The sequence below is a fragment of the Chanodichthys erythropterus genome, chromosome 3, assembly GCF_024489055.1.
Source record: "Chanodichthys erythropterus isolate Z2021 chromosome 3, ASM2448905v1, whole genome shotgun sequence".
In the NCBI taxonomy this organism is placed as follows: domain Eukaryota; kingdom Metazoa; phylum Chordata; class Actinopteri; order Cypriniformes; family Xenocyprididae; genus Chanodichthys; species Chanodichthys erythropterus.
Genome location: NC_090223.1, coordinates 53,934,803 through 53,957,782, shown reverse-complemented (window position 1 = coordinate 53,957,782; position 22,980 = coordinate 53,934,803). Strand labels below are relative to the sequence as shown.

The 22,980-nt window shown below is 38.3% G+C and overlaps 1 protein-coding gene across 2 annotated transcripts in view; it reads left to right on the top strand.

The window, feature by feature from the left end:
* The window catches only part of LOC137017985 (BAH and coiled-coil domain-containing protein 1), a 104,869-nt gene that overhangs the window by 77,547 nt on the left and 4,342 nt on the right, over positions 1–22,980 (top strand). For both annotated transcript variants that reach the window (XM_067382804.1, XM_067382803.1), the window contains exons 15-24: positions 6,602–6,716; positions 6,979–7,195; positions 8,090–8,284; positions 12,538–12,702; positions 12,789–13,051; positions 14,722–14,802; positions 14,993–15,125; positions 16,327–16,444; positions 19,664–19,739; positions 22,772–22,880. In XM_067382804.1, the coding sequence (XP_067238905.1) occupies positions 6,602–6,716; positions 6,979–7,195; positions 8,090–8,284; positions 12,538–12,702; positions 12,789–13,051; positions 14,722–14,802; positions 14,993–15,125; positions 16,327–16,444; positions 19,664–19,739; positions 22,772–22,880 (1,472 nt within the window). The remainder of the gene's footprint in view (positions 1–6,601; positions 6,717–6,978; positions 7,196–8,089; positions 8,285–12,537; positions 12,703–12,788; positions 13,052–14,721; positions 14,803–14,992; positions 15,126–16,326; positions 16,445–19,663; positions 19,740–22,771; positions 22,881–22,980) is intronic.

Genomic DNA, 22,980 nt, shown 5'->3' with positions numbered 1-22,980 from the left:
CATAATTATTTTGTCTTTTATGAGTTTAATAAAGAACTCTGTGTCGTCTTCTGTCCAAACATCCTGCGGCATCTTTAAAGAATGATTAACTTTTACCTGCGGCAGGTGAGCTGTAAATGCGGAAAAAGTTTCCATTGCAGTTTTGCGAAATGTTCCGAATTGCCTGAAAAATCACCTCATGTTGGTGTAAAAACTTTTTTGTGATGTATGGGAGTTTTTGCGAAATTGACATTTCCATTAGGTGTAGTTTCTTTTCCATTGGGTGATTGGATGATTCCATTGGGTTCCTTCAAAACCCTTCCAACTTTAAGCTTTAAAACTACTTTAAACTTCAAACTACTAAAAACTTTTTTTCTATGTATGAAAGTTTTCCATTGGGCATATTTTCAATTCGCAATTTCAATTGGCGCAATTTGAAGGGTAATGGAATCGCAGTTACCGTTACAAGCTCAGTGGGGATAAAAATCATCAGAGATTAATTAGTTTAAAACCAAACTGTATCAATAGCTAAATCTAATTACAAAATGACTGTATATTTATTATATGTGCGCAATGCATCTTTATTAACACTTCATATGAGTTTCAGATTTTTTGCTTAGCAGCATGATAATGTCAACTCTGTTGGATTTGATTGTGAGTTGAGTTTCCCATGTGTTTCTTGTGAAGAGCGGTATTTGTGTTGGTGTGCAGAGTTGTTTCCAGTGCTAAGCTTTCCAAATCAATCACTTATGAGCCTCTATGTGGGTTGGTGTGCTGCCTTGGAGGACAGCTGCCTATGTAGACAGTGGGAACAGAACTGTGGAGTTTTTATTGACTATAGTTAGGATGAGTGATTTTACTGTGTTCCTCGATGCCTGCAGGTCTAGAGAGGATCTGTCAATGTTTAGATCTCTCTCCAGAGTTTTGAAGAGGGTTATTGACACTCCAAACACCCCCTAAAACCTCTTTCTATCTCTTTCTCATTGTGTTCCCGCTGTCATGTCACCTCCTCTCTGTTTCCGCCCGCCTGCCTCTGCCCTCGTGCCAACCAGCCGCCACAATGTGATCCCATATGACAGTGACACCCAGACACATGGGCAGTCAGCCAGGGCCCCTCACCGAGAGCACTGTGTTTGTGTGTGTTTGTCTACTGTATATAAAAGAGGGCAGTGTGTCTAGTAGCATTTAACAGGCTCGCAGCCTGATCTTCATTGTGTTAAACATCACACTAGATTTTCTGCTTTTGAACTTAGGGCAGTGCTGCATACTTCAGCAGAAATAACGTTTTAATCCAAAATGTAGTTTATGTACAGTGATATTATAATATTATTAAATATTATTTATGCCGTTGGTTGGGATGTCTGTGTGGCTGACATGGTTGTCACTATTGTGGAGAATTTCAGTTTGCAGGTATGTTAGGATTGGAAATTGAGAACAAGTTCTTTTTCAAGTTCGATTCACTTTTACAACATAGGCCCTGTTTATACCTGGAATTTTAATCCGTCACTTTTATCCACTTTCAACGACTTCTGTCCTGATTTCGAGGGGAGGGTTTATGGGCGGGTAAATATATGTGTTTTTTTGTTTTTTTTCAGATCTTTTGATTTAATGGTCAAAATAAGCTCATGCAATTTACATATGAACACACCAAAGACAAAAAAAAACCTACGGAGAGTAGCAGCTTTCGTTTCTGCTGTGAGTGCTTTGTTAGAAATCAGGAATGGTGAGAGAACATGGTGCTTGGTAGATTTCCATCTTCAAACCCTTCAACCAACAAAGTTTATATCCAGTCTGGCTAGCAAGCTTCCCATAATGTTTACACATTAGGTCAGTAGGTAAGAGTGGCGTCTTTTGTGGCTGTTCGAACACATTTGACCACATGAGTGTCTACACAGCAAAATCACCACGTGGTCCCTCTCTAAATAGGGTTAAAGTAACAGTGAAGTAGAGTTAAAGTTAAAGAGATAAGTAAGCAATTATTTAAGTGATGATTGAGTGTTAGTGATGAACACCTGCTGTTAACAAGCAGAATCACTGAAGAAAAGAGAAACATAAGAACTACAATTTTAACTCTGTTTCAGTGTTACTTTAACACTATTTAGAGAGGGACCATATGTACTCCGAGCAGAGTTGATTTAACTGTGTACACCACGAAAGCAATCCGGTAAAAGGCATTTTCGACTCCCTCTGGAAGTCGCCGAAAGTGGACGAGCTCAAAGCTTTTTAGACCCCGTTTACACCTGTATTTAGCGTCATCCAGTTGTGATCCGATCTACCAAAACGCATCTTAATACCAGGTGTGGGGATAACGGGGCTATAGTAGACTAATTGGAAAAATGTACATATACCTACATATTTGCAAAACTCCAAAAACAGAACCTATGCATACAATTCACTGATAGACACACTGCAATATATAATTTCTTAATGAGATGTTTATAAACATTATAATGCACATATATCGTGCTACAAATGTCATCCACACAAATTGGCACCATGTGTACACAATTCATATCTTTCTGTTTTATAGATTTATAAACAAAGCTAAATCAGTATCTTGCCAAGTACCCCATGTGGCACACAAACCTCTGTTGGGAATTACTGGTTAAGTGGAATCAGATTCAGAAACTGAATCCTTAAATTCCTTTCAATCCCCATAACTAACTGTATGCTGTTTTGGTTTGTTGTATGATAGTATATGTTGTCATTGCTGGTGTTGGACTCATGGGTATCACAGTGTGTGACACTACATTGCATAATGAGATGCTATTAACAGGCATTCAGTGTTTTCTCTGGTGCAGGTGACGCCATGCAAAGACATTGTCACTTGCTGCTTTCCATTTAGCCTCTTGTGATTGAGGGCAGTGGGTCAGTATAACTCTAGTTCACATCCTGTGTGTATGTGTGTGCGTTTGTGTCTGTGCTTAAAATTCCTTACAGTGATGTTCAGTGTGTGTGTGTGTGTGTGTGTGTGTGTGTGTATGTTTGAGAGAGCTCTGTTTAATTAGCCGCCTTGAGCGTGCACCAAGGGGGAGGAGGGGCAGTGTCACGTTGTGTTTGTCAGTTCGTTGCGCAGTGGGGTCTACCTCACGGGGAAAGAACACACACTCCATTGCTGCCTCTGTCCCCTTTCCTGTCAATCACGCAAACACCAACACACATACACACTCTATTCTTGTGTTCACATATACACACTAGTATATTAGCGTCAATATACACAGATGCATTCCCTGCACAAAACACAGCTAATCTGATTTTGTCCCACAGGAAAGAAAAATCACAAGAGATCTCTTTAATTTCCCAAGATACCAGTGAGTTTAAATGAAGATCAAATGGAGACATTGGGCCTCATTCATGAAACTTTCGTAAATTATTGTGTAAATTCGGGGTAAATTGAAACATGCATTCCAGACAACTCACCTCCTGATTCACAAACTCTTTGTAACATTAGATTTGATAGTTAAACATGTGTATGTTAATAAATTCCAATCATTCGTAAATAGGGAGCTCGTACACACTTATTCACAATTAGCATAATCCCCGTCTATGAATTACACCTACACAAATTACGTGTCCAGGAACGCTGTGGAATCTTATGACCTCTCTTCTTAGGTTTGGCTCCAGTTTATTGCATAATTGATAAAGAGACTAAATGGCCATATGCTAAGAATAAATATTCAATCAACATGTGTCCACCAAAGCATTTTTAACCAGCTAGACCCTCGTATGAAAACAGCCAGCTGTTGGCGCTTGAAAGAGCTTTGGAGGCACAGCGTTTTTTCCAGCTGAGACGCTTTAGTTGCTATGATTTGGAATATCCACGACAGTAACATGTTACTAGTATCTTAATTTGAAATATATTACTGAATATAAAAATGCAGTAACCAGCTATATTAACATTGTTGTTAAGTCATTGTACAAGTAGGATAGTTGGTCAGTGTAGTATTTATCCCACCCCTCTTCCACTGTGATTGGACAGCTGGATGAAACGTGACTGTAATGAGTGCTGCGTTTAACCAAAGTTGAACAGTTTTCAACTCTCAGCTACAAAAAAAACAAACAAAAATGTTTTAAATAAAAAAATTAAAAATTAACTATTATTATGGTACATAGTGCATCAAAATGCAGTTTTTGCCTAAAAGAACACAAAATGTTTGAAAGTTTTATGCACCATTTACACAGGTGTAAATTTATCTTGTACCAACTAACATTTTGAAAATACGAACATTTTCATGAATCCGAAAAATCACGTCAAAATGCCGTTGCGAACGATTTACACACATTCGTTCTGCTCATGTTTCATGAATGAGGCCCATTGAATTTTCCTGGGAAAAAGAGCCCAGTAATTTACCCCAGATCTAAACGATATCCCAAATAAGTTAAGATTTGCAAAGATGTGAAGTGATTGCAAAGTGATCTATACCCTTATACCATGTCCTAAAATGTTCCATCGTGTCCAAGTTTCCATCGACAAGATTCCATCGTTTGTCCACTCTCACAAGATTTTGCACCAATGAAATACCTGTTCACACCAGTAGCTATAATGATAACTACAGAGTTTAAATGATTGTTATAATTCTGTAAGAAAATAGTCCACACCACAACTTGGTGAAAGTAAAGGTATTCTTGGAATCACTTTCAGAATAATTTGAAAGAGCTCAAGCTTTTAAAGTCCTCAAGAAATCAAAATGAAAGTTTTTTGACTTTTAGTAGATATAAGGATTAAAAACTTACAGTCGCTCACTTCTGCAAATATGGATCATCGATTTTGATGACATCACTCTGCACTTTAGCTTCTCAACAGATTTTCAGTCCAATCAAATGCTCTCTAGAATCTGAAGCGTCCCGCTCCCAACGTTATAAATAGACTTTGAAGCTGTGGCTGAAATTGGTAACTTGTTCGCACATTTACTATTTTCTTCATGGTGAAAGGCACATAGCCTAGTGCACTATAGGGGTTGGGGAATGATTTAGACAGTGTAAATATGCTTTACATTGAGGCAAATGAAGTCTGGTTTTGCGTTAGTGTCATGTGAACTGCCGCAGAGTGCACACAGTCTGCTCCGGTCCAGAGACTAGAGACTGTTAGAGATAAGGAGGAAACTGAGGCTTTACCAAGCTCAACGGCTCTGGCTGAGCTTTATATCGATTTATATTTATATTGGCTATTATATAAAAGGGGCAGAGCTGTTTGTTATGTCCCTGTTTAAAATAGCAGATGACAAAACTGAAGCACGCTTATAATAAACTGAACATTATCATCCATTGGTGTGGATGCTAAAATAATTATCTTTATCATTACTCTTCTTGGTCTGAGGCAGAGTTGAAACACAACTGAGATCTCCATTATGTCTCCTGAGCTTTGAAAGAGCAATCTCAGAGCAAAACAGTTCCCCTGGGACTACTCTAAATAAGCAGAAGCACATTACAGCAAACAAAATCTCAATTAGGTTTCCACAAAGACAGCCTCTCTAGAGATGTCTAACAGCGATTAAACAGCTCATGTGACTGACAGCACACTAGCACTCAGCTCTTTGCTGGAGGATGGAAGGTAATCTTTTGTCTGTGTGCCTTCTGTCTTGTGTTCGGTCTGTCGGGCAGGTTTCCAGGGAAATTCAAGGGCATTCTCTTCCAGCCTGCATTCAGTAGCCGAGGGGGATGCGCTGCCTCGCTGATATGGAAATACAACTGCGAAGGCTCTGATATTCACCAAGAACAATAGCGTCAAACATGCAGTGCCTTCAAATGGCTTGCTCTGTGTTTTCAATGCGACCAGCCCCTTTTTTGTAGCAGGAATCTCCCCTGATAATTCACACAGGGCTTTTTATCTGGCAACTGTCCTCGAACAGTGGCGGGATGGCCGTCTGATCGCAGTTCCTCAAGCGTGAGTTGTGGAGACCATGCTTTTTCTTCTTCTTCACTTTTCGATGCTCATCAGAGGAAGAGCAGGCAGCGATTTGAGCTCACTGGGTGACAACTCACCCTCGTTCTGATCTCTTTCTTGTTTCCTCATTTCATACAGACACTGCCTGAGCTATAGGGGTGTTTTGGTCATGAGTGACGTTTGTTCTGTCTTGTATTTTTTGTTTGCTGAAGTCTCCTGTGAAGCACCTGACTTCAAGACTGATCCAACAGCATTATAGTGTGCTTTTTGAAGGAGAATTTCATTGGTTGGACCTGCTGAGCAAATATACCCATCATTGAACGAGATTGTGTTTTTAAATCTGAACGCCGGAGCAGTGCTGAACTAACTGGGACATTTTTGTAGCCAAGGATGTTTTGACTGAACGATAGGGGGCATGAGTCATTCAGCACAGAAAGAAAATGGCAGAAGAATTAACCTAATTTATGTATGCTATTGTTATTCTTTCTATAGTTTGATAAAATTCAAGCTCAAAAGCTGACAAACAACAAAAAAAGATTGTTGTAATTTGTGGAGAAATCAGTTATCAGTTTTACTAAAGGATAATAAGACTTGATTTTGTCACATCACACTTTTGAACAAATCTGCTGAGTAAATGATTCAATGACTTAAAAAGACACTGCAGTAATGATGTAATGAATATGAATAAATGGATTATGGGATGAATCAAAATATCCACCACTACTGTTTGATTGACAGATTGGTGGGAGCAGGCCTTAGTCCACTAGCAGAGGAGCCCCGGGGAGGTGGAGACTCTCAGAAGAAGAAGAAGAAATTGTCCAATCGAGGGTTTGGCCGTCTCAGCTCTACACAGGTTAGTCCTCTAAACATGAGTCTTTGTCCTTTCTTCACTCGCTCCCTTAAGCCAATTATCACCAATTGATGCTCATGTTTTTTTAATGACCCTTTGCTGAGCTTTACCGCCTTTGGTTACTCTTGCTCCCATAGGAGTGATTTGGAGATGCGAACAGTGTGATTTTAGAGGCTTGGCAAAGGATCAAAAAGTAGCTCAGAAAAAGTCTTGATGTTGGTCATATTCCCTTAATATGTCTACTCCTCCTATTGCTCTCGCTTAGATGAAGTCACAGTGTTACAGGAAGAATAGCACCCTTGATCAACAAATAAGTCATCTCAAGCAGAAGGTCTCAGGTGGACGACATTCATCTGGAGCTGCGTCAAGAGACCGAGAGTTTTCCTCAACATCTAAGAGCCTATACTCTGGCCACAGTAACTCCAAAAGAGATTCCACACAGCTCAGCGCAGCCAATGAGTCTGAGAGCCTGAGCGATACAGGTAAAACCCATCTTCCTTGATGGCATCATGTCATCATATGTGTAATTTGGTTTTAACAGACAAAGCTAAGGTTATGTAACAGTAAAGAGCAAAATATCACAATCTGAGGATATTAAGATAACATTTCAAAAATAGAAGTCAGTACAATCTACAATTGTTAAAATAATGTTCCATTTTTTTTTTTTTGATTTATGATTTACTGCTTAGATTCAACACAAAAAGAAAATTATGTAATCATTTACTCACCCTCATGTTGTTCCAAACCTGTAAGACTTTTGTTCATCATCAGAACACAAATTAAGGTATTTTTGATGAAATCTGAAAGCTTTCTGTCCTTCCATAAACAGCTACGCAACTACCGCTTTGATGCTTCAAAAAGTTCATAAAGAGATTGTAAAACTAATCCATATGAATTGAGTGGTTAAGTCCAAATTTTCTGAAGAGACTATAGCTTTAAATGATGAACAGATTTAATTTAGGCTTTTATTCACATGTAAACATTAATCAGCGCACACATCAGTTATGGAAACGGAAGCTCAAGCATGTTCGCTTAACGTGCGAGAAACCAGTGAGGTTTGTCCTTGTGTGGTTGAGCTTCTGTTTATGTTCATTGATCAATGTTTATCAAAAGTTGAAGCAATTGTTAACTTGAAATCATCTTAAAAATGCAACATCATGCCAAAAGAGATGTAGTTTATCTGTCGGGTACTCGAGTAGTCAGAATAACCACAACACACACTATTAGTATTGAAATTCTAAACTTTCTGACTAAATTATGGACTTTTGCAAAGTCCATCATGTCCTTTCAATGCAATCAATGGGCATGCCGTGTTTTCAGATATAGTATAAAGTCGTGTATGCATAGAAATGATTGTGTTTTGCTCTCTTTTCCAGCCACGAGTGGGGACAGCGGGACACAAGAGTGCTGGAAAAGGCATGAGCCAGTGGCAGTTAAAAGGGAAAGGAAGAAAAGTCCTGGATCAGCAGCTTGTTTGCAGCAGTCAGGGGCCAGGATCCCGCAGGGCAGGGGACAGGAAGTGGATGAGGACGGGGAGACATCTCCCCTAGAGAGCGAGTCCTCTGAGCAAGGTGAGTGTCAGCCAGTTTGTCTTATCTTAGAAAAGTAAGAAAAGCTTTCAAATGTTTCGCAATTATTCAATACTCTCTCTTTCTCTCTCGCACAAATGCAGTTGATGTCTTGAATATTTCTTAATTGAGTGCATGTGCCCCCAGCGGCAGTGAGAACAGTGAGAGAGTGTGTGTGTGTGACGTGTGTGCGTGTGTGCGTGTGTGTGTGTGTGTGTGTGTGTGTGTGTGTGTGTGTGTGTGTGTGTGTGTGTGTGTGTGTGTGTGTGTGTGTACATGGGGAAACGTTTACATGTGTTAGTCTCGTACTCTTGGTCTGGTCTACATTGTTTGGTCCACTTAGAAAGGAAGAGATCATCTGACCAACATGTAAAGCAACCAAACAAATCTTAGGGCCCTATTTTAACGATCTAAAAGCAAAGTGTAAAGTGCACAATGCAGGTGCACTCAGGGCGTGTCCACTCACTTTTGCTATTTTAACCCTCTGGAGTCTGAGGCTGATTTGGGGCCTGGAGAACTTTTGACATGCCCTGACATTTGTGCTTTTTTCAGTTGTTCATAAACATATTAATGGAAAAAGTGTCATTACACTGTATTCAGCACAAACTAGGCTACAATAATATGTGAGGAACATGTATGTACATGTTTGTGTTTTTGAAGGAATAACATTTATGCGTGGTTGTTGAAAAAACAAAAAACTTAAGTCACTGAAATAAGGCCAAAAAAAGTATAATAAATCTGTGTTCATAAGACTTTAGGGTATTGGAGGTTGTAGACTAGAGTTTTTGCTTCAAAATTATGTAAAAATTATGCTGCCTACTCCTTCATATTTAACAATATATTGATTTAGTTTTTGTAAGACACTTTTTGCCAAGAAACACAGTATGCAAGGAGGCGTGAATCACCACTGAAAATGGGCCATTCTCACCTGAGAAGACAAAAGAATTGGATAGTAATGAGCTGAAATGACTTGCATATTAATGAGGCATTTCAGTCAGGTAGGCTGTGAAAAAAAACCTTCTGTGATGTCTCAAGCTCATTATGATATATGAAACATACAGAAAAATATTATTACAATATAAAGTAATGGTTTTATATTATACTTTAAAATATAATGTATTTCTGTGATGCAAAGAGTCTGAATATAGGCTTTTAGTTTAAAAGCATGCACATTTGGAGAAATATTGGATTCTCATATGCTTATGTCAATTTTCTATACAGAGGAGTTATTTTTATTTAATATTCACTGTCATTACTATGAGCGCTGGTGTTTTCAATTCATCCTTGAAGTCGGAGGGCGCTCTGTGCATTTTAGTCCACAAATTCATCTAAAAGAAGAAGAGGCTATTCCATGAATGGAGTTTCCAATACATACAGCAGCAGGAGGGCGCTAAAGAAACAAAAACTCATCTAAACTTCATCTGTAGAAGACAAGTAAACAGGAAGTAACTGCATGTCTTCTAGAGATCGCTAACCATGACTTTTACATCCAGATAAACACTTTTCAAGACAATAAATACACGATTGAGATAATAAATGCATGTATTGACTGAATTAGCGTCTGAATAGCGCTGGCTCCGTGGGCGTGGCCGCATTAGCAGATAATGAGCTGAATCACGGATTTCTGACATGGCTCTCTTTTCATACAGATTACATTAACAAAGAAGGTTTGTTTTCGATTTGACTTACATGATTTAAAACCTGACATCTTAACGTTTTTTTAGACATAAGTGTAATTTTTTTGTCATTAGTATTCACTAAGTTACAGTTCATTTTCTGAGAACTATCAGATTGGAGTTCGTTCAGAGGGAGAGGAGAAATCACGCATCATGTTAGTTTTCTTTATTTTACAAAAAGCACAAAATTCTGTTTTTACTCTGAGTGTACACAAATGAAAGAAGATATTCCACAGATTAAAATGGTGTATAACTCTTAATTGTATGTGCAACATTGACGGAGTATTTTGAGTCTCTTTCACACTGATAAGAAAAAAACCACGGTGGTATCGCCGGCGATACCGTCAGACCTCAGAGTGTTAACGACGGAAAAATGGTCCTTGCGCCGGGGTGCATTTTTGAAATGGGTTGTCCCTATTCTCTTAATGAGTAATGGGCCTAACATTCAATAAACCAATTGTCATGATCACCGTCTGTTCCTGTCACTGTTCCTGGACTACATCTCCCATCATCCTCTCTGTCACTCACCTGCACACACTTCACACTAATCACTGATCACCACACCCAGCTGCAGCTCATTACCTGGACTATAAAGGACTTCCACACACACCATCTCACTGCGAAGTATTGTTGTCACTTGTGTCTCATTTCTGAGCGGTTCCTTGTATCCTGTTTGCCTGTCTGTGATTGATCTTGCCTGATTCCTGTTTTACGACCCATTGCTGCCTGCCTCGATCCTTGCCTGTACCTTGACTACGACTTTGCCTATTCCTTATTGCTCCTGTTTGTTCCTGTTTGACCCTGCCTGAACGACCACGCTCACTTCTAATAAAACGCTGCAGTTGGAACTTACTCTGAGTCCTGCCTTCGTTACACCAATTACAGTGTTATCTCCCATTCCCTTTAAGAGCGAGATGCGCTAGCGCCATGGCGGATTGCTATTTACATGGCGGAATTAGGTGGCGGAAAAGCTGACCATTTTTTAAGCGAAGAAACCGATCTGCTCATGCACAAAGTTAAAGCGGGTTTTCAAATGCAGGCTTTCAAATAGCTCCGCACAATGAGTCAGTTAATATATATATGTGTGTGTATTGGCACGATTGTTCAATTAATTAGCCAATTTTGTTCATCATTATAAGTAGTAATAGGCTGAATTGAAAATAGGTAGCCTAATTCTAATACACACAATGACTATTCATCATTACATTTTTATATTTATGTAGCCTACACAATAATATTCTTTTCCACTGTAATCCTTTTGTATTTAATATTTGGCATGTTTGTGATGCGCATCCCTGTGTGTAATAAGCAAAGTCAACGCACACTGTGGACGCGCGCAGAGGCGCAGTTTCTACCAACGCGCTCTAACAAAAAAATATTGAGCCGTTGACTTTAGACTTTAGACCAGGTTTGAGATGGTCTATGGCGCAGTCTATTTTCAGCTCCTTAAAATAGCAATGCGCCGGAACACACCTCTTTTTTAGACCATGGGTGCACTAACTGCCGCAAATGCATTTACTAATTTAAGGACATGGAGCTGAACGGGAAAATGTGAACGGCGCCGGACGCAAACTAGCAAACACACTTGCGCTGCGCCTTGCGTCGCATTGCGCCGGGTGTATTATAGGCTCCTTAATGTGTCATTTTGGGGTGGGTTTATATGAAATAGTTAAGGGTCATTAATTACTCGCCCTCATGTCATTCCAAACCCATAAGACTTTTGTTCATCTTCAGAACACAAATGAAGATCTTTGTAATGAAATCTGAGAGATGTCCGTCCCACCATTGACAGCTTGCACAACTACCACTTTCAAGCCCTAGAATGGTAGTAAAGACATCGTTAAAGTAATCCATGTGACTTCAGAGTTTAAACTCAATTTTATGAATTGATGCGAGTACTTTGTTTGCTCAAAAAAAGATAATTTACCACTTTATTTAGAAAATATGAATCTCCAATGCATATTGGATTACTTTAATGATTTCTTTACTACCTTTCTGGGGCTTGAAAGTGGTAGTTGCATAGGTTGTCAATGGAGGGACAGAAATGTCTTCATCCAGATTTCATCCAAAAGATCTTCATTTGTGGTTCAAAGATGAACGAAAGTCTTACGGGTGTGGAACGACATGATGCTGACATTTTTGGGTGAACTATCCCTTTAATGCCACAATAATAGACTGGAATGGAAAAAAAAAACCTGTGCAAATCTAGATTCGCAAACTTACAAAAATGTAATGAAATTACAGGAAAATGTTTGCAGACTTTGTGATCGGAATTTCTGTCAGTAAACGTTTTAAATACCAATTCCACAGATGGAAATCAAGCAGAATATGAAGTTGTTCCCATGAATGTTTAATTTACTTGCTACTTAAGCACCTCAGAAACCTCCAGACAGCAATAATATAACTCTTTATTTCATATGGTGTACAAATGTTTGCACAGGAAGATTTCCAAATTAGATCAAGATGTCATTGTACTGCAACCATTTCTTTATAGTCATTCCAATATATTTTGTTTGGATATTTATATATATTAAAGTCAGATGTGAACAGCCACACTGAAATGCCATTTTCATGATACAGAAGAAGATGAAGAGGAAGGCAGTTACGGCAGCGAGGAAGGCCAAGACATCAAAGCTCCGGCGTTGAGGGATCTGTCGGCTATTACAGGCCCCTCCCCTTTTTCTGTTGTCAAACTGGAAGCCAATCAGAAGGCAAAGATTAAGCGGGAACGACAAGAACTTTATGGTAAAAGTCATCAAAAAACCCAGTGATAGACACACCTCACCTGCTTTTTTTATTCTAACCCTTTCTCTTTTGTGAAAACCGTTCAGGATCTCAGTATCGTGCTGTAACAGAGGGGGACGTGAAGGTAAAACGACGGGCCCCCTGTAGATCCGTCACCGTCCCCAAACCACTAGGTGTCAGAAGGCGACCAGGGAGACCCAGACTGCAGGACAAACGCTGGCCTGGGATTGCGGGCAGGCCGGGTCATTACAGAAAGAGCAGCAGCCTTCTCTCGTTTCCCAGCAGCAGCAGCAGCAGCAGCGAGAGGCTGAAGAAAGCCACAAGAAAGAGCTCCATGCTGAGAGCCACGGTAAGCAATGAGAACAGAGAACATGGGGTGCAGGGTGACGCAATATATTTCAAAGAAAGTATGCTTATGCGTCTCACAGATCTCCAGCTCATTTAAACATGCATGCCATGTTCTCCATCTCTCAGCCTGGTGCTATTCTGGTTTTTTTTTGTTGTTTAGATGTACAGAGATATATAGTAATAGTAATAGGATGTAATAGAGTAGTATAGATAATTGTATACAGAGATATAAACGTGTTTGCATGTAACAGTTTGACTTTGATTTACATCGGTAACTTAATAATCTGTGGTTTGCTTTACAACAAAATGCCAAGATGGGACAGAAATCATAGAAACTACTAGGCTATAATGCTGCACTAAGTGGAATTGTGATTTTCATTTGCTGTAAGTTTGAATTTTAAAGTTACAACACCAATTCAAATTGGAATTGTGATTATATTACTCAGTTTGAGTGGTCTAGTTTTACTTCAATAATACTGGACTATGTGGAAATGATTATAGCTATCTATAAATACGTCTTTTAGTTTGTTTACTTGGTTATTTTGTTCAAAAAAACAATGAAAACCACTGCGGCAATTGAAATGGAAACCAATTATAAGGAACATCTTAGATTCATGCATTTTACAGTACTGGTCAAAAGTTTAGACACATCACTATTTTTAATGTTTTTTTTTTAAAAAAGAAGAATCTTCTGCTCATCAAGGCTGCATTATGAAATATTATTGATGAAATATTATTGAAATTTAAAATAATGTTTTTCTCTTTTAATACACTTTAGAATGTAATTTGTTCCTGTGATCAAAGCTGAACATGATCCTTCAGAAATCATTCTAATATTATGATTTATTATGAATGTTGGAAACAGTTGTGCTGCTAATATTTAAATATATTTTTAGGTAAAAAGAACGGCGTTTATTCAAAATAGTAAAGATTTATATTGTTAGAAAAGATTTCTATCATTTTTTTTATCAATTTAACACATCCTTGCTGAATAAAAGTAATAATTTCTTTCAAAAAAAAAAAAAAAGAAAAAAGAAAGAAAAATATTACTGACCCCAAACTTTTGAATGGTAGTGTATATTTTTATAAAAAAATAAATAAATAAATGCTGTTCTTTTTTAAACTTTTTATTCATTAATGAATATTTAAAAAGTAATACAGGTTCCAAAAAAAAAAATTAAGCACCACAACTGTTTCCAACATTGATAATAAATCAGCATATTAGAATGATTTCTGAAGGATCATGTGAGACTGAAGACTGGAGTAATGATGCTGATGAAAATTCAGCTTTGCATCACAGAATTAAATTATATTTTAAAGTATATTAAAATAGAAAACCATTATTTTAAATTGTAATAATATTTAACAATATTGCTTTTATTCTGTATTTTTGATTAAATAAATGCAGGCTTGATGAGCAGAAGAGACTGCTCTGTCTTTCAAAAACATTAAAAATGTCTCCAAACTTTTGACCTGTACTGTACATGTACTTTAATAACTTTAAGGCACTTGAAATATGCACCTATCACTAGGAAATGCATCCTAGTTTTAAAGACTTGACTATTGTTCTGTGGAAAATACTAATTACGAACAAGTTGGTGTTTTCAAACTTATATCTGGTATCATACAGTTGAACTCTGCAACTAATCTTTGAAGTTTTCCTCACTGTAGAGGAGAAGTTACTTATCGACTGAGGCCCAGTCTGCAGACAGTGATGATAACGGCAGTACTCGGAGAACCAGGCTTCGAGAGGTACACATACAAACACAACTTTTTGTACATTTAACACTTGTCTTCTCTTGCTGAGTAAGAAGTACCTTTATATAAAGGTGATGTTCACACGCTCTGACATGTGATAACATATTTTGCTGAATGTGGAGAATGTAGAAAAGAGTTTTCCTTCATTTCCTTCAAGTGATTCAGTGCCGTTTCTGTGGTTCAGTCTAAAGGTCGAGCAGTCAGCCGTCTGATGGAGAGTTTTGCAGCAGATGAGGGCTTCCACCTGGGTGAGGACAGCAGCTTCTCAGACGAGGATGAAGAGAGGAAGGTGTCCTCAAATGGCAGATTTGCTCCAGGTGAACAGCTGTTTAACAAAGCTTCCATTAAGAAATGGATACTTGTGGTCTACGTAAGACTGTGCGCTACAGTATTTTTATCATAATGGGTGACTGGTGTTGTTTTCCATGAAGTCGCCGTTTGTTATGTAAAACTGTATTTTGAGTTTGTTACGGTCCCTGGTTTAAATGCCTAGGAGTGAAAAGGGACACATAACAGATAACAGATAACATAACAGATGGACAACGGCTAGAGTTTTCTAAATAAATGATTTATTTAAACACAAATTACTCACAAAAGTAACCAGAAATAAGAGATGGGGAGCCCAGCGACAAAAGGGGAAAAAATAATAAAGTCAAACTGGGACTCCCCACTCCAAACAAAAATTACAACATTACAAAATTACAACCTCGTGACTGCCTTAAACAGCATAAACAAAATTCACACAGCTAATATAACCCTCAAAATGGATCAAAGTGTTTGTCATGCAGCATATCTAATCGCGTAAGTATGGTATTTATTTGGATGTTTACATTTGATTCTGAATGAGTTTGAGGCTATGCTCCGTGGCTAAAGCTAACATTACACACTGTTGGAGAGATTTATAAAGAATGAGGATATGTTTATGCATTATACAGACTGCAAGTGTTTAAAAATGAAAATAGCGAAATGGCTCTGGCTCCGTGAATACAGTAAGAAACGATGGTAACTTTAACCTCATTTAACAGTACATTAGCAACATGCTAACGAAAATTTAGAAAGACAATTTACAAATATCACTAAAAATATCATGGATCATGTCAGTTATTATTGCTCCAGCTGCCATTTTTCACTATTGTCCTTGCTTGCTTACCTAGTCTGATGATTCAGCTGTGCACATCCAGACGTTCTGCCCTTGTCTAATGCCTTGAACATGGGCTGGCATATGCAAATATTGGGGTCATACATATTAATGATCCCGACTGTTACGTAACAGTCAGTGTTATGTTGAGATTCGCCTGTTCTTCTGAGGTCTTTTAAACAAATCAAATTTACATAAGAATGAGGAAACAATGGTGTTTGAGACTCACTGTATGTCATTTCCATTTACTGAACTCTTGTTATTTAAATAGGTAAATTAAATTTTCAATTCTAGGGCACCTTTAATTCAAATCATTGAGGACTCTGAGCCGGGGCATTTGCGAAATGCGCATAACAGATTTGATGCTTTTCATCTTGCAGCTCCTCCGAACTGTGTTCTGACCAAAGAGCTTCTGACCGATGGACTCAAGGTTCTGATCTCCAAAGAAGATGAACTACTGTATGCTGCCCGTGTGCAAACTCTGGAGTCACCTGATGTGTAAGTGTATAACTCACAAAAAACCCTTACAGCATATTTACTGCTTTTGAGCTGTTTTGTCTGTTTTCAGACTTTTCATATTTGGATTTTGGGGGAAATCTGACATGAAACGACATGAAATATTAAATTGAGTTTAACTTATTATATAAGAAGAGAGTAAGGAGTGATATGAGAGACATGAGAGAACAAGTGTAGAAAACTGCTTGCCAGGGACAACGGTCAGATATACTATTTAACATCATATTAGGGCTTTGCGATTAATTATAATTGATTTTAAATTTTGACTTCAAAATTGATTATCAAAACAAGATAATCGAGGTAAAGTGATTATTGTGCCGTTGCCGCATTGCATCCCGCGCGCCTTCCTTTCCTTCACAGTGGTGTGCTTTCATTCCTTCCTAAGCCAAAATTAACATCCAAATCAGCCAAATAAGTGAGTGCTGTAAAAAAACAGACTTCTGTTGCTAAACTGCAGGACGTGCTTGATATTAAACAGGGTTATTAAAAGTGCATTAAGCCACAAAAGAGACACTGTTCCCCAGACGGCTTTTTGTGTGCACGCTCCAAATTGGAGCCGGACGCGGATAAGCAAATGGGCTTTGGATTTGTACCTAAACACGTACACACAAAAAATGTCAAAATGCCTTTTTGGAAATAGGCAAAATGCCTAATTCTTTTCTGAATACAACTGTTAGTACATCTTCCTGAAAAACTTAAAACACTGCTTATTAAATTTATATTTTTGTTCTGTTCTCTTGTATTTATTTCTTCTTTTTTGTTTGTTATTAGTTTCTATGTTCTTATTGTATAGCTGAGTGTTTACTGTCTTCTGTAACTCTTTTGTAAGGACTATTTTGTTACATTAGTTAATCTAGTATTAGTTTTTGATAAAGTATTGATAGTTGTGAAATTTCACTGATGTTTAAAATGACTCATATCGTGAAATAAGACTTCATATCATCTAGCCGCTTTGGATTACATTTTTGAGGATCGGTTCACAGGGACACGTTTACTTACTGAAGTAGGATTTTTCCCTAATTATTAGATTTTTCTTTAATTATAAGATGTGCAACGGATTGTACGGTTAAGGTTCAACGGTTCGGCACGCATGTGATTCGTGTATTAACTGCTAAATTTAACCATCATAGAGTCAAAATGTATCATTTGGAGGTGTTTTTTCTCGCCAGTTGACACATTTAAACGATTTTAAAAGCGAAAGAAGAGGCGAAAATCGTGACTCGTGAGCTGTTATGTGTGCGCACAGCCTCACACCCCCGAAACGTGCGCACACAGAGATAGAGAGAGACAGTCGGACACTGAATTAATTCCTCTTTCGCGTTTACTTGCGCTTGAACAGACACATACACACAAAATTATGTCAAAATTTGGCAAGTATTCTCTTGGTTATGTCAAGTGAACAGTTGAGAAAGAAACCAGATGTGTGTCAGTTATTCGGTCCATGCTTTCCTTCTTAAAGTGACAACAGCCTAATATTCTTGCTGTCTGTGTCATTAATGTTAGTAAAATAAACAATTTAAAAAAAATCCTTATCATATACCATGTTCTAGAGAAAAGAAGAGCAATCAGGAGGAAATTGATGAGGACAGCTTTTAGGACAAGTGTGTCGTGTAAAGTGCGAGTACCAAGCAACATCTCCAGGTGCTCCCTTGAGAATTTATGTGCACCCCTGCATATAGCACACCTATTATATCGTGCTTTCAGTATTGACCAGAAATAATTGTGATTAAGATTTTTGCCATGATCGAGCATCCCTACATGATACATAAAAAATACCACTATTAAAGGGATATTCCCAAAGACTATAGAACACAAGATGCATCACTCATATTGTTTTGAATGGGAGAAAGTGCAACGCGCAATATGGCGGAATAAGTCCGCCGTCTAAATAAAAGCCAATTGGCAATTGGTAAAGTCATCGCGTCACTGCGGCGGCCGTTAGAAGCTCCGGTTCCTACAGAAACAGTCAGACGCACGCCTCTGAAATGAGACGCAAGAGACGCATTTAGGACTGCGCATGCACATTAGCTTAATCCAGTGTGAAAAATAAAAAAAATTTTTTGGTCATGATTCAAGCATTTAGAAACAAAATTTATGAGACCGTTGTTGTCAGATTTCATTTGTGATTTTATAAATGAAATTTAATCGAAAGCTTGGCAAACAGCTTTGGAGAATTTGATGTTTCCCCATTCAAAGAGATAGGAGCTGCACTTAAAGATAGCCTCCGAGTGAAATGACTTGTCTTAAAGGGACTTTGAAATTCCACTCCAAAATCAAAATTCACGCATAATTTACTCATTTTAAATGATAAACCATCACATCCAGCCAACTGTCATACATGGGTTCATGAGAGCACAGTGAAGCGCAACGTCAGCACATTGTGAACGTGATGTAAGAATGTTGTGAAACTCAAAAAAAAAAAGTGATGCTGTAGCACAGAGGATGTCACTTTTTGTATGTTTCACAATGTTGACGTCAAACGAGAACTCATGAACCTGCATTTGACAGTTGGTCGGAAGCGATATGGTTTATAGTTGAAAAATACAAACACCTATTGTTTCGTTAGACACCGACTCATCAACTGGTGTCATATGGATTACCGTCATGTTGACTTTGTGTGGTTTCTGAACTATGAGGGTCCCGTCAACTTGCATTATATGGTATCACAAAGGTAAATTATTTTTTCTAAAAATCTCTGTCTGTGTTCCACAGAAGAAAGTCATATACATTTGTAGTAAATGATGAGAGAATATTAATTTTTCGGGTGAAGAATCCCTTTAACCATTAGAATCCAGTGTTCAACACAGCCGTGTAATAAACTAAAAAATTTACTTGTGAGGAGTGAAGGATGTGTAGTAGGTTACTTTGTGAATAACAGGTGCACATTCTGTGTGTGCCTGTTTACAGAATGTCTTGCACCTATCGTAAACTCCTGTTGCTGTTTCGATTAACGTTACTTCACTACCACAGTTAAATGAGCAGTGATCATCACCCACTAGTTTCCCACAGACCTTAGTTGGTTGCACTAGTCAGCCTGCAACATCACTTCCTCTAAGTCCTCTGTTCAGCAGTAGAAGTGTTGCTTAAGAGAATCAGTCACAGCCAATGAAAGTGAGCTTTCCGTAGGAGTTTGACACGGATGGCCAAGCATTACACACAGCACTGAAAATAACTCCTTTGTACTTTCTGCTCTCTCTCCAGCTACAGTATTGTTATCGACAGGGAGAGAGGAAACCGACCCAGAATCTACTCCCTGGAGCAGCTCTTGCAGGAAGCCGTGAGTTTCCCACTTACAGCAAACAAACCTGCCTACGCTCTGAGCTTTGGCCTCTCAGGACCCACGCACATCACCACATCCTCCAAAATCCCCTCTTCCATTAAAGAACTGCGCAGAACAATATCCTCTTTCCTGAGATCCCTATACACAACACAATTTCCTAAAGTCCTATTTCCTGCACACCTTTTGCTTTAGTTTTCTTCACACCAGATCAAGATCTACCCGTTCACACCCTCTCACCTACATGTACACACATTAACACTGGGGGTGTAATGGTTCAAATTACTCACGGATTGGTTTTTATCGCGGTTTTAGGGTCACGGTTTTGGTATGGTATGTGCTGTGATCAGAGATAAAAGGACTGTAAATTATTCAAATAATAATATAATCATTTTTAAAGTAACAAAAGCTATTCAGTCAAGAGCAGTGAGTGATTTCCTTTTTTTTTTAATTGTTTGATTAACATTAAAAACAAAGACAGCAGGAATATTAGGCTGCTGTCACTTTAGGACATAATGCACATGCATGGTCTTTCACAACTGTTTACTTTCAATTAAGACATAACCTACTATGTTTGTTAGGATACTCACCAAAACGGACATGTTGACATAATTTTTGTGTGAATTTCTCCATTCAAGCACAAGACTTATCAAAGAACTCAATATTTGCCTGCCGTCTGAGTGCGTGCTTCGAATGAGTGCTCTTTCACGTCGTCTTGCGCTTGAATGTTTAAATTGGCCAGGCTTAAATGAGCTTAGTTGCTGTTCAGGTCTCACCTGCGCGATATCAACATCCGGGTGATGACGGTGTAAATGACTGGTCATATTATATCATATGGCACTTGCATTGAACAAAGTGGTAAGCCAGAATGCATATCAGTCAACAGAAACATATATTAGCCTAACTAAATTTTCAACAAACCATATTATAATGGATGTGTGTAGTCAGATTGCAAGTGCATGCCGAACCGTGAGAACTGTTCAACTTTTTTAAATTTTTTTTACCGAGAACCGTTACACCCCTAATTAACACACAGACTCTTCTTGACACTTTCCACAAATACGGTACACTTTGATGACCTATTACTTATTCTTTCTAAAAGCTTAATAGGGACAAATGCCATGTTTTTGGTGCTGTATGAATTTAGACTTTGTATAAAAGAAAAGTAGCTAGTTTTAAATACATCAAATAATGCCCCAAATTACGTCCAACTTACATTAAATTCATTGCAATAAAAGTCTAAATAGACTCATTCCATTTTTCTTAACTTTTACAAATATTGTTGTTGACTATTTTCATTATCATTACATATTACCTTTTATGTTTATATATAGACAATCACACACACAAAAAAACTGAATAACAGGTCTGCAACTATTGCAAACCTCATACAACATTAAAATAAATGTACTGATCATTTGTTGTTTCTACCCTGTTAATGGAAAGTGCATCCTGTTTAAAATGGTTGAGGAGCATCTGTCACTATTTTGCCGCCAAAACACAATCACATCCACCTCCTCTAGACGCCTGCACACAGCACATCTTTATTCAGTGAGCACTGGGCCTTTCCAGCACCTTCATATCTTTTTATTCCAACATATGAAATCCCACAGCAAACCTCAATAATATGCCAGCAGGGCAAATTGACATTTCCCTCAACAGCCACCAGTATAAGTGGCTGTACTCTCAGGATGCGTTTGTGCATTTCAAATGCCCATATTATTGTTGGTGAATGTAGACATGCAGGGAACTGGTTTCCACACTATCTTCACCATTTTGCGTTTTAACACTGTTATAGTTCCTCAAAAAATTTAAATTCTTACTCTTGTCCCTAACCCATATGACTTTACCTGACCAGACGTGGGAAACGTGTTTGAAAACAGTCATAGCATATTTTATGGATGACTGGCATTAAGACTGAGTGTTAAAAACATCAAAAACTGCCATTTCTGAATGCAAATGATGCATTGTGTGTGCACACCCACGAGGAGCACTGTTCTCCCTCAATGTTAGTTTCACAGGTTACAACAACATTGTAGCTAATCTAAGCCAATGGACTCTAATTATATAGTGTAAACCATAGTACATTCTTGGCGTCTGTTCAGTTTTGCTTGTAACCTGTTTCCTTCTTGTTCCTGTGTTTGTGTTAGGAGAGATCAGTGGTGTTGACTCACTTGTTTTCCACATTTCTAATAACATCCTGCACAAGGATCAGTAGCACTGACACAAAACATTGACTTAGTATATGTATTCATTTACTAGATAGACTAGTCTTTGACCCATAGTTTTTTTTAGTGGCCATTGGCAATGTCTAGATAGCAGGGTTGCCCATAAATATACAATGATAAAATGGATAGATACTGTCCTGAAACCTGATTAGTCAGTGTACCTGCCATGCTAAAACAATTTAATGTACTGTATTAATGTAGTGTACTGTATCAACTTTACTCAAACATTTCCTATTGTTACTGCTTTATTCTAAACAGTTCATATTTCTATTTTCTATTCAACACACAGAAACACACACACACACTTGTGTTATTCAGCTGTTTCATTGTGTAAACGGTCTACAGCAGCTGTCTCTAATTACACTGAACTTCCACTTTCTAGAGCATTCCAATCCTCCATGTACCTTTGACACCAATCTACACACACAACCTTCCAGCTTCACATCCCATCAGTCAGAGAGTGCCTGTTGCCATAGCAACAGTAAATTAAAGAAACCTGAAAAGGGCTCGAGCTGAATGGAGAGATCTGGGCGCTCTGTTAGACAGAGAAACGCTGCAAACCTGCAATCACAGTCGCACCATTCACACACTCCTCATTATTACTCAGCAAGTTAGTGTTTACCGCACCTCCGCTTCCGTGGCTTTCAGCCCTAACATGCTGGCATGAGATAAGTGCTGCTTTCATAAGGGCCTCACTGATTGACTTCTGTGTGTGTGTCATTTATCATCTTGGGAGTCCAAAACCACTTTCAATGGCATTGCCTGACAGAAGTTTGTTCCTGTGTGTGTGTGTGTGTGTGTTAGGTACTGGACGTACGCCCTGACACTGAGACTGTGCTAACAGAAGGGACTAGAGTGTGTGCTTACTGGAGTGAGCGCTCACGTTGTCTTTATCCGGGATATGTGCGAAGGGGTGAGACACACAGAGACACATTTTTTTCCCTGTCATTAGAATCATCTCAAATAATATTTTTTTTAACCCATTCAGAGGTTAACGAACTAATGAAAAGTGA